The following is a 12,314-nucleotide window of genomic DNA, read 5'->3' as shown; positions in this document are numbered from 1 at the left end:
TCCAAGTTTGGCAGACTTCTCTGGAGAATCTAGCTGTGAAAGAAGTTGGGTTGTTTTTGATTGTCCTTCACATTCCATATGGGCTTTAATGAACAACATTTTCCTCCTGTTTAATTTTTCTCTTTTGAAGTTTTTAGGTGGTGAAAAAGCTTTCAGGGTATATTCTTTTGCCATTATTTTAAAAAGATTTTTCTTGATAAGGAGGCAAAAACTCAACTGACAAGGACTAACAAGAGTTACAGGCTTAACACTGTCTTACTTTAGCATGTATCCATTATTCAGTGTGACAGAAGTAATCAGTCAATAGTACACAACTAATTACTGCCTGCTTATACAATAATATCTTAATTGGTCATTTGGCTGTAGCTGATTCTTTTAAAACATTGTTAGCTGTCTTGGTAATTGTCCTGTGCATGGTAAAGTCTTGTTTTCATATGTAAGGAAATACAGTAATTCATTTTACTAGGCTGCAAACACGAGTTTGTGTAGAAAGCTGGATGAAGCAAGAGAGCAGCTGTCAGAATCAGAATCTGCTCGGCTGCAGAAGGAAGAGGAAGTGACTTCTCTTAGAGAACTCTTGGAAAGGTGAGAGTTTGGGTTCTTTACAGAAGCTGGTTATTTGGAGGCCCAGCATGGGGACAGTAATAAAAACATATTGAAAATTGCCATGGTTTATGAAGAACCATATGTGACAGGGTTTATATAGAACAAATAGCGCATGGGCACTGGCAGGGAATATCAGATTCACACTTCTGATGAGAAACATGGAAATTATCCAGCACACATGAATGCATGCTTTAGTTTTTACTGTATTGTTCACTTAGCTGATATAAATTCATGAAAGACATTTTATAGCCTCTTTTTTTACCTTATAGGTTAAGCACAAAATTAAAACAATATTGGGGAGGTTTTGTAAGGAATGGAAAAATTATACTTTTGGACAATTTGTTTTTTCTCTCCTCTTCGTGAAGTTTAAGGGAATCAGTAAGAATTATCTGAATGGGACCACATCCTGCATATCTTTGTCAGGTTTCTTATCAGCTTTAATAATCTAACTCAGGATGTGTTTTCAAGGTATGTAATGTGGGCCTGTGTGGTGTGGATAATCTGGCAGTCAGAAATAGATCTTCATGAGGCGTGGGCCCACACAGAGTCTAACAAGTTAACCAATAGGCCAATGTATTTTTATGCATATTGTATACATACTGTATCTTTGTGCTGATATCATCTGTATAATTCCTAGTTGGTAGCCATCATAAGCTTTACTATAAGCAGGGCATCCAAGTAATTGCTGGTTCCTGGCTCTGTTCACGAGGTAATGGATCTATGTGTATTTTCAGTAATGCAGAAATTTGGGGATATTCTGTCTAACTCTAAAAAGTATGCACACTGAGAAAATTTTCACTGAAACTACCTGTTTATCAGGGTTAAGGAGCCCTTCCTTCCACAGGGAAGACTTAAATTTACATGAGCTAAAAATGATTCATAATTGCCTTTGATCAGGATCCAAAAAGAAGCTGATGAAGCAAAAGAAAAGATCCTGGATTACACTGAGAAGCTCAGCAAAGTGGCAGCAGACAAAGATAGCAGTGACCAGAAGTTATTTGCTGAATTGGATGACCTGACAAGAACAAAGCAGTTCCTTGAAGAGCGTTTGATAGAACTTATCAGGTTGGCATGAAAATACACAGCAAGCAGAAATTAAAATCTGTGCTTAAGATGTTTGGGGATACTGCTTAGGTCATCCTGGCTTATATTCCCACATTGAAGGTACAAGTAAAGGCAAAGTTCACTAGCAGTTGAAATTTTGTATTTTCATAATATAGTCAAAAATGTAACACCCAGTAATATCTCCTTAATTTACTGTCTGTTTTGAAAAAATATGTAGTTCTCTGCATGGCATATGTTCTTCTCCCTGTCTTTGCAGAAGCTTCAGTAGGTTTTTTGGTTATCTTTATGTCTAAAAGCTCCTCAGAATTTTAGGAGCAAAGGAATTTTTACTGTGAAGCTTTCACCAGCATTCCAGTTGAGGCTGGTTAACAATAAACCAACATGGACAACTTCAATGTGTTTTTCTTTCTTTTAACTGTGTCACTGCAGAGATAAGGATGCTTTGTGGCAAAAATCCGATGCTCTGGAGTTCCAGCAGAAGCTTAGTGCAGAGCAGAGGTGGCAAGGGGACACGGAAGTTAATCACTGTCTGGACTGCCAGAGAGAGTTCTCATGGATGGTGCGCCGACACCACTGCAGGTCAGTTGTTGAACTGTATTGCACTGGTCAAAAGTAAAACTCAGTATGATTGTCCGCGTGGAGGAAATATTTCTTAATGTTCACAGTTCGGTGATCAAAATTGTTGATAAGTGACCTTGTGGAGGCTGAAAGAACACATGAGCTTACAAGGGGATAAGACATTATTGGAAAGATCCCTTGACATGTATTAAGACAAAGATCTGGATGCAGCTCTGACTTGGGGAGTCAGTTAGTTACTCATTTCTGGAAACAAAGATAATCACACACTGTATAGTGTGTTTCTTTGAAGGACTGTGCACTGCTCTGTTCTTGATCTAAACAGTATTCACTAGGATGGCTTTGCTACTGTGATGGAAGTATTCCAGAACAAGTTTCAACATGCTGTGCAATTATAAATTTGTTTATTTACACTAGGTATGTTTAGAGATAATTAACTATTACAGACTATTTTTTTTAAAGTGGACATTAAATTATTTCCCCTATAGTTAGTATTAGTTATCCAATCTAGATTTTTAAAAACGTATTTTAATGGATACATTTCAGGGTCCTAGTGATATGTTTAATTTTTCTCTTTACTGTTCCTTATCCTCATGACCTGATCTGTCATGTAAGGAAAGAAGTAAGCACTGAAACTGTTTCCATTTCACATGAATATAAACAACATTATATAGGGATTAGTGAATGGTGAAGTCATTTTGGGTAGCAACTTCCAAATTACTCATTTCTGCTAAGGTCTCTGAAAGCTGCTTGTGTCTTCACCCAGTAATGATTTAAATGATTCAGAAAAACAAATCCATTAAAATTTCCGGAGTAGTAGTCATCGCTTATGGATGCTTTTCTTCATGAAAATCTCAACATGCTCATTAAAAGCTAGTTGACAAGTTTAATACTGCAAGATTTCTGAGTGGAGAGGGCAGGAGGGATAAATGTACACATATGTGTCCAATACTGTATTTGTTTTTCCTTTCTGAAGGGAAGAGGGTTCATTATGAAGCAGAGACATACAGATGTGTTTTTAAAATCCTTATAATCAAATCAAGTTTTGTTCTACCTGTCCGTGAGATTTGGTCTGTGTAGTATTAAGTTAATTTTCCTCTTATATACTTAATATAAGTATTATTTATTTGTATTGTTTATTTTTGGACATTTGATTGTTTTATATCTTTATATCTATTTTTTTTGTATTTTTAGTTTTTCTGTTTTACCTGTTTATTAAGGTAGCAAAGTGTGAATGTGAATTTCTGTCTTGTGCTTGTCACAAAGACTTGCTTCACTTCAGAAAGGAGTGTGGTCTGTTATGAGTTCTGCCAATGGGTGTAGCTTTCATGCTTTTGCAGGAAACAAGACTATTATGAGAAAGCCCCAAACTCTGTCATGGAGATATGTTCCGGCTCTGTGTGGTATTTTTCTAACACCTTTGGTTTTGAATCATTTCTAGAATGTGTGGCCGCATTTTCTGCTACTACTGCTGCAACAACTACATGGTGACAAAGCTTGGTGGAAAAAAGGAGCGTTGCTGCAGAGCTTGCTTTAATAAGCCTAGAGTCATTGTGGACAGTGCAGATGACTCTGGATCCAGTGCCAACCAGGAAGGATCACCAGCTTCATTGGAATCGCCTGTGTCACCATCTGAGAAGGCTTTTGGTTAGTTTATTGTTTGCATGAAATAAGTAGGGTTCTTCGACAGTACTACATGGTCACCACCTGCTCCAATGACCTGCAGGAGGTCGAGGGGTGTTTTCAGGGTGGGACTGATCCTGTCTTTGAATTTGATTGGTATTGAGAGAAATGTTCATGTATATTAAATAAATGTCAGTCAGGCAAGATTTTCCATTAGTTCTAATAGTTATCTAATGCTTCTGTAAATGAAGAGGAATGGCCCAGGCTTCCCCCTTAGGGGTTTTGCTTGTTTGTTTTCCAGGCAATCAGGTAATAGTGTTTATGTTTCTTCTCATGGCTTTTTTTGGCACAGTTGCAAGTGAAACCTCTAAACCACCAGATGATGCAGCTTTTGATATAATCACTGATGAGGAGCTGTGCCAAGTACAGGAGTCAGACTCTCTCCACAATGAAAGTCAGATGGAAAAAGACTCTCTGGATCAAAGTGTGACAGATCTGTGAGTAAACACTGCTTCTCAAAGAGGGGACTCTTTGGGATATGCTTTAGAATGTTCTTCTTTTTCCCCCATTCAGTGAGAGTAGTCAACCTCTGTTCCCAGGCCACATGTTCAGTAGAACAACACAAGATAATTTTGGTCTATTTGCACAGTCAGCATTCAATCTAAAATCTAAACCACTTCATGCTGCTTCACCACAACACAAGGGAGTAGTCCCAGCTCTGTGCTGTCATCAGCCCAGCTGTCACCATTAAAGTCAGCACTCAGGCTCTTTGTGTCTGTGGACTTCCTTAATACCTTAAAGATGAGAGCTTACAGAAAAGAACAATTATGTAGATACATCTGGCACAAGTTTGTTCTTTCCTTTCTTAAGAAAAGGGGAGTTAGCGCAGATTTCAGTAATTTTTCAACATCTATTTCTACATAAAATACCAATGTAAAGGATTTAAAGCCATCTGAATGTCCAAATACTTGGTTTGCAAATTACATTGTAGCATTATTGTTTAATGTATATCGATTTTTAGGCAAAATATTGGTTTACTGTTGTTAAGATATTTTCAAATGTTTTACAAAAATTCTGGTCTGTAAAATACATTGTCTTTTGAGAAGAAAAAACAAAAAGAGCAATTTCACCTTAATTTTATGCTTGGTTTGCTTCCAAGCAGGAAAATAGACAGGGTAAATCTACATGCTAAACTGAAAATAGTCACAGAGTAGTCTGCTGCTGAGAAAGCAGACCTAGACCCTTTTGCATTCAGCAGACCCATTTCCGGTATAAACCATAATGACTTGCAGTTTGGGTTGAAGACAGACAGTACAAACTTTTTTATTTGGTAAAAAAACTTTTCAAAATTCTACATAGTTGTTTCTTGGTAAATACCTTAAATATATGCTGCCTACTTAGTATACAGTTAACACTGACAGTATATTTCTGCTTATCATGTACTGGGCAGACATGAATGAACTGAGCTTCACAGTGAATTTAGTATTGCCTTTGTTTTGCAAAAGGACAATTTGTGGTGGGGAATTTTTGTTTGTTTGTTTTATGAAGAAAAAAGTGAAATGTACTACTTGTTTTAATTCATGCTATCTGCAGCAGGTATATTACAGGTGAGTTAGCTCTGGAGAAAACAATCAGGAGAAGAGAAAGTGGGTCACCATTTGTTTTAATTTGAGATTAATCTAAATTCATCTTGTCTGACAAAGTATTCAGGCAGAAAGGAAGGATTGCCACTAAACAAGCGGATGCTATTCTTGAAGAGTACCCATGGAACAACTTACTTGCACCATGTAAACTTTTAAAGATTGTCCAGCTTCCTTTGTTGTCAGATTTTAAGCAGGAGAGCCAGGAAATAGAGTTTTATCCTATGTTGCTTTTTGTTACCAGTTTCATGAGCAGATGGTAGAGTCCTATTGTGGTTGTACTCTGAACTGGAGACATTCTTTGCAGAGAACACAAATGGCACCTGCCCTTTTCCATGACACCCAGGAAGGTGTTTGAAAGGTCTCACAAGCCTGAGCACTGGAGAGGAGAATGGCCTTCTTGTATTGCAGATGACTTGAGCATCTGGTGTTGATTGTGGGTTTGTGTTATGGGAGAGATATAGAAATTGATACATGAGTCAGATGATGGTGCGGTGCCTGTGGTGCATGTTAAAGAAAAATAGCAGGGCACAGTGCTGATTGTGACAGCACACAGGTTTTCTCACTTGTTTCTGTGGTGAGGAGTACACGTGTACCCAAAGCTTGAGTGTCACTTAGCACAGGAGCAGGAAGTGCAGCATGAGATACTTTGGTTGTTTGTGAGTAAATGTCCCAGAGCCACTTTACTGAGTATGAGCAAAAGTTCTGCTGACCCTCTGTCCTGTCTTTGACAACAGCCCATGAGAGATGTACTGAAAATTTTCCACTGTGTTTTCTCCCACAGTTCATGGATCTGCAGTTCAGTGACTTTCTGAGCTACTGGTTTGATTGCTGCAGATTTCTTGGCTGTACTGGGTTGACCACCTTGAACTTCATGGAGACTTTTCATCTTTATTCTTCTTCTTTCTGAAGTGTCTAGCTAAATGTGGCTTGATTTCTAGGTGGAAAATTCACATTGTCTCCACTGGCATTCCAATAATGTTCTCTTTGCATGAAATTGAATATTTGGAGTAGAATTTGCTTAGATATGCTGTCTAGGGAATACACAAAGGATCCAAGATTGTGATTGCTAGATGCAGGTCTGAGGAAGGCATACAAATAAGTCAGTTTTCAGGCTAAACTTCTTTATTGAGATCTGCTGAAAATAATCCAAGCTAATTTGGTTTTGCTGGAGATTTGAACCAGCTGATGGAGCTCAAAAAATGAAGGAGATGAGCAGCCAGGAAAGGGAAGGGAGGCTTGCTGCCCAAGTAGAAGATCTGTGATTGACATGCTCTGTTGACATAGTTTCTAATGATCTTACTCTGGCTGACAGCAGAGATTTTCACACTGACCATACCAAGAATACTAGGTGTGAGTCCTTACTGGACTGAAAATGCAAGCTGGTCCTTAAAGCAGTGAATTACCTTAAAGGACATTCCTGTTCCTATTTTCCCCCTTTTGTTGCCTACTGTACTTTTACTCTATTTTTCACTTGGTCTCTTCACTTAACCTTGCCACTGTTGTTCTTTCTTTGAAGTGACATTAAATAATTACAACAAAATTATTTATTAACAGCAAATTTTGAGAGGCTGCCTTTTTGGTACAGGTCAGCTGAGAATCAATTAAAACTCAGTCATCAGCTGCAGAGGTGTGTGGCAGGAAAAGAGATGATTGTACCAGCATAACTCTGTCTGACCTTGAAGTAGCTCTTTCCTAAAGGTTAGGATTAAGCAGCAGTTACTTCATCCTTTCAGATTTGTTATGTGTACTTAGACCAACCTGATCAAAATCTTTAATGTGAGGAACTGAGATTAATTGTGCAATTGTGATACATCCTGCTGCTTCAAGGCTCATGGGTTTTCTTTTGAAGTGTTGTATTTTTAAACTCTTATTTATAAAGCATGCACATTTGCATATTGTGTTCTAAAACAAAGGGCCCCAGGATAAACCAGTGCACTGTGCTACATGTTATGCCTACAACACATTTTTATGTGTTGTAGACATAATATGCCTGCACTAAATGTTGCAGCAGCAAAATCAAGATCATAAACAGCAGAATAGTGAAAAACCCCAAAGTTGCCACTAGCCCGGTACAGGAACAAAGAGTTTATTCACACCTTGGTAGTGGTAGGAAGAACATCTCAGTCTGTCTGCACTGTGGTTGCTTTGGTTTGGATTCTTTTTTTTTCTTGATGACTCCTCACACTCTTTGCTGACCTAATTACAATTCACATGGCTGGGCAGGGTGTGGTGTAGCTGAAAGGGGGAAGTGAACTGGTCTGAAGCATTCTCTGCCCAGTACAGAACCAGCCAGGAAGGAGAGGGGACAGAAGCTCCTCTTGCCACCCTATGCTGGCAAAGCCTGCATTGCAGTTGTGTGTTGAGATGGCATGTGACATGTAGTCACACCACATTCCTTTGTAGTTTTGTTTTAAAGGATATTTCACTGTGAGAGAAACAAGAGATTGTGTAGTAAGGAAGGGTTTGCCTAAGCAGGTGTTTCCTAAGGGGAAAAATGTTGAGATGGGCACATTGCTGACAAAAACGGTCAGGTTCCTCTGACCTGCAGTGTTCTGGTAGGAAGGCCTGGGTATTAATGGGGAGTAAAAGAACATCCAGAGAGTGTGGTTTTTGCGAGAATGGTTTGAAGCAGTTAAAACTGGTATTTCAAAACTGCAATGCAAAGGACTTTGACCCTTTGGGCCAGACCCAACCCTGCCTTTATTGCAAGCAGCCCATAGCCGCATAAACTCCTCCCTTTGCTCCCCTGCAACATCCCTTCTTTCTTTTCCCTATTCCAGTCTCCACACCTGTTCTATTGCTTTCTGCAAGAACTTTTGCACACTTTTCTGCCCCCTACACATCTTTTTTGCCTCCAGCTGGGAAGCGAAAAGACCAGAGGTGGAAAGGGAGAACTGGTGGAACAAGGTTGGAAAACAACTAAGGAATCCGCAGTTCCATGACAAGGAAACCAAGGTGCCAGGAAAAGCAGACTGGAATGATGTCATGATGCAAAGAATGTGTGGGGAATTGGGATGTGAGAGTTTGAGTCTACAGAAACACTGCTCAGTGTTGGAACCCATGTGTGTGTGATATGATATCCCTGGTGTTTACAAGGGGCCTGGTAACCTGGCAACATGAGCTCTGTTATCAGATATAAGATACAAAGATGTGCATGGGACATTCAGACCGTGAACGTCATATTAGATGAAAGGCAGATGAAAATGCTGCTTTATTACAGAAATTTTTAATGAATGCTAAAGGATTTTGTGTACAGACCTTGTCCTAGATGGAAAAAAAAAGCTCAAAACATCCAAAAAGCCCCAACCACACATGAAACCCAGCATGAAGATTGAAATATACATGTTGTTAAGCCAAGAATACTCATTAAATGAATGGGCTCCACTAAAATATGTAATATATTTGAAACAACTCGTAAAAACTTTCACTAACACCATTCATAGAAAACCAGCAGGCCAGAAGGTGGGAGTCAGGAAATTCAAATTACTTTTATGTCATGAAAAGTGGAGTTTTATCTCATTGTTTTTTATACTTTTTGAAGATCTTCTGCACAGTTAACTCAGTTATCAGCTTGGATTGAAAAAGCAGGAAGCAATGAAGTATCATGATTAAAATAGGTTGGTTCCAAGCTGATCACAGTGTTTTTACTAATGGTATTGTATTTCCTCTTTCACTCAGGCTCCCTACATCAGTATTTACAAACAAAACAAACAGAAAAAAAGAAGCTGAAAAATAGTTGCCAGATTTTCTTGGCAGTTTTATAGTGGGTACATGCTTGTGGCCCTTTACTGCACTGTATAAAGCAGTAAAAGTTTAGAGCCTTCCTCTTCGGTGGTTTGCCACTGTTGACCTATAACTTGCTATTTGGCACACATTGATTTTTTAATAATTTTGTGTTAGTACTTCCTGATTTTCATCCTCAAGAAACAGAGAGTTAAGACAGCCATAAAAATAAGCAAGAGCTTTTGTTATGGTAATTGCATATTCAGAGCTGCTGTTCAATTTAAAGCTCCAGTCTGTGATGTTTATTAATCTGAAGAAAGTATAGGGTATCTGGGTAAGAATAAACAGGACAACTACTGAAAATATTTTTATAGATTTGTTCTTTTGAAGACTTTTACCACGCAGTAAGGTTTTAATAATTAGTGAGTAGGAGATGACCATGGCTAGCATGGGAATACAATAAGAAGGTGTCACTTGGATCACTTCAGGAACCAGTTCTGTGTGACAGTTTGCGTATTCTTCCTGACATATTGCCTTATCAAAATTAACATCTCCCGAAAAACAAAGTGTGGTGCAGCAAATGCTTGTGAGATCACCCAGATCAAGACAGAGATTAATTTGCCCCAAAGGTGATAGACATTAGAGTTAACATTTAAGTGTATACAAGCCCCATACAATATGACATGTACGCTGCCTGAAGTCCACTTCTGAGCAGTAGAGTATGCCCAGAGTGGGGATCCAAAGAAAAACTCAGTCAGCTATAGCCACATTCAGCAAAAGAACTGTCAGTTTCTGTCAGCATCTTCAGTTTCCTGTCGAAACTTAGTATGACAAAGACCAGTGCATTTTCTGCTTGGCCAAGGATGAAAACAACAAAATACATATGTGGCAGGAAGACTCCTATTAATATGAAAATTCTCATTTCTGTTTTCATAGAGATCAGTGATGGAGAAGTTATAATAAAAGTTAGCAGTATCTGTAGTTGCCATGTTGCCTTCTTTTTAAAGGCAGCCTGGAAGGAGACATATGGAGATTTTTTACTTAGCAAATAATTAAATCCTAATGCATCCAGGAGACAGACAAAATCCTAAGTGCTAACAGATAAGAGTTGTAGTAAAGCATCCATGATAGACAAAAGCAAATCTGTTTATTTTCTGAAGAGGATTGTCAAGACCCAAACACAACAGCTGGTGGATTTGAATATATCATCTGTTACCACATTTATTCTGATGGGGACTCAAAAGCATACTCAAAAGACAATTACAAAGAGGCTTCTGAAAACAGTATAAGGATTAAGCTTTCTAATACATCAGTGATTTAGTGCTTGGATTGAAGGTTTCTGGGGAAACCTATGAGAGAAATAGAATCTGTTTTGCCAAATTTCACCATTTAGGCTCAGGTTGCAGACTCTGAGCATTAGAGTTGTTTGGCTTGGGCTGGACTTGTCCCAAAAGGCAGGGTTTGAGTCTCAATGAGTACTTCAGAACCTGTGGTTCAGTTAAGCCTCTTCTTGTTCTCTAGATGTCAGTCACATCATCAGATGGCAGCACTTCTTCCTTTCCCCACTGCAAGTGAGTTACTGAAAAAATGGAGAATTTTCATTAATGTACTACGATTGTATTACTCTCAGAGGGAGGAGTGACCAATTCTCTGTCAGCCCCTTCCATCACCCTCCCTCTCAAGTGTTGATGGGGTTTTGCAGTGTCAGCTCTCCAAGTTAAGGAAAGGCTTAACTCCTTAAGCCTCTCCTTAACAGGCCTACAGTCAGGGCTGTTGCCAGCACATGAAAGTAACAACCCTAAGACTAGCAATCTTTGCAAGCTGTTTACCTGGTAAATTAAGTCCTTCATGAGATAGGTTTATTGGCTTTTTAAAGATTTAGCCCAAAAGCTAAATGCCCTCTCTCCTGAGCTACAAAACCCATGCTTCTGTGAGATTAATCCTAGTACAAGATATTACTCAGCAAAAGATTAGCAGAACTCACCTCTGAATCCTTAGGATTGGCGGAAAGGCCTCACCCAGTGAGTTCTAATGTACAGTGGTTCGAGTGTCCCTTGGTTCTGCGAGAGAGGGAAACACTAGAGAGAGAAACAAACCCCCATGCAGGCAGATCTTTGCAGCAGCCTGTGCTACCATAGCTGGAGTGCTTCTGGGACTCTGACTTGTAGAGCAGTGAGCTTGCATCTCTGACTACTTGAGTTCAGTACTGGCAAATGTGTATAAAGAAAAACAGCATCAAATTTGACTTATTTCTGCAGCATCGTTTATTGAAAGAACACCACTGACACAAAAAATGTAAGGCTGTGTAATGCTCTTTAAAAACTGAGTCCTCCCTTGTGCTTCATTGCATGTGATAGCAATTTCTGTGCCTGTAAGAAACAGACTGGGAGCAAGGTGCTAAATATTCACAAACTGTTCCTGGCAAACAAGGGAGCAATAGGTTGTGATAACCACCTACTTTTATCAGTTATTTTCAGTTGCAGAATAAGGTATGAGGATGACACAGCATTGCCTAAGCTGTGTGGTAACATATGGGTGGTGTGAATTTATCCCCTGGAGGGAGTGGGCTGAGAGAGTAGCTGTTACTCCTGGATGGTTCAGTCTGAAGAACATTTGGTTGTAAAGCTGTGAAGGACCTTGGGTGCAGAAACCACGCTGGCTGCAGGGTACCTGCAGCCTCTGTGATGGAGCAGCCTCTGTGGTGGTACAGAGAGGGCTGGGCAGCAGCTCTGCTAAAAGGACCAGGGGCTCCTGATGGATACTGGTGTAAACTCAGGCCAGAAACAGCTTCTGTTTTATCTCTCCTATAATTCTGCTTCAGTTTCCCTTAATTGCCTCTAAAGAATTGTGTGAAAAGAAAATTCAAAGATATCTTAACTAGTGTTACCCACAGAGGTGGCTATAGCCTTGATGACCTACAGGCTAGATTATTTGGGCTATACTGGCAGCAGCTTGTCAGTATTTTCAGTGTTGATTTCCAGTTGTCTCTTTGCTGCCTCCTGCTGGGAAGGGGATTTGAAAGCACCCTGGCAATCCCTAATTGCTTGTTCTGGATATTTTGCAAATGCAGTGTTTGAA

General features: G+C 39.3%; 1 protein-coding gene across 6 annotated transcripts in view; it reads left to right on the top strand.

Moving 5' to 3' along the window:
* Positions 1-12,314, top strand: part of FYCO1 (FYVE and coiled-coil domain autophagy adaptor 1) — a 44,780-nt gene that overhangs the window by 21,044 nt on the left and 11,422 nt on the right. For all 6 annotated transcript variants that reach the window (XM_066193176.1, XM_066193159.1, XM_066193168.1 and 3 more), the window contains 5 exons: positions 467-585; positions 1,504-1,671; positions 2,101-2,250; positions 3,689-3,894; positions 4,223-4,367. In XM_066193176.1, coding sequence (XP_066049273.1) covers positions 467-585; positions 1,504-1,671; positions 2,101-2,250; positions 3,689-3,894; positions 4,223-4,367 — 788 coding nt within the window. The remainder of the gene's footprint in view (positions 1-466; positions 586-1,503; positions 1,672-2,100; positions 2,251-3,688; positions 3,895-4,222; positions 4,368-12,314) is intronic.

The sequence above is a fragment of the Chamaea fasciata genome, unplaced genomic scaffold (assembly GCF_029207755.1).
Source record: "Chamaea fasciata isolate MVZ Bird 193981 ecotype frontalis unplaced genomic scaffold, bChaFas1.0.hap1 SCAF_1, whole genome shotgun sequence".
NCBI classification, from domain to species: Eukaryota; Metazoa; Chordata; class Aves; order Passeriformes; family Sylviidae; genus Chamaea; species Chamaea fasciata.
This window is presented reverse-complemented; position numbering and strand designations above follow the sequence as displayed.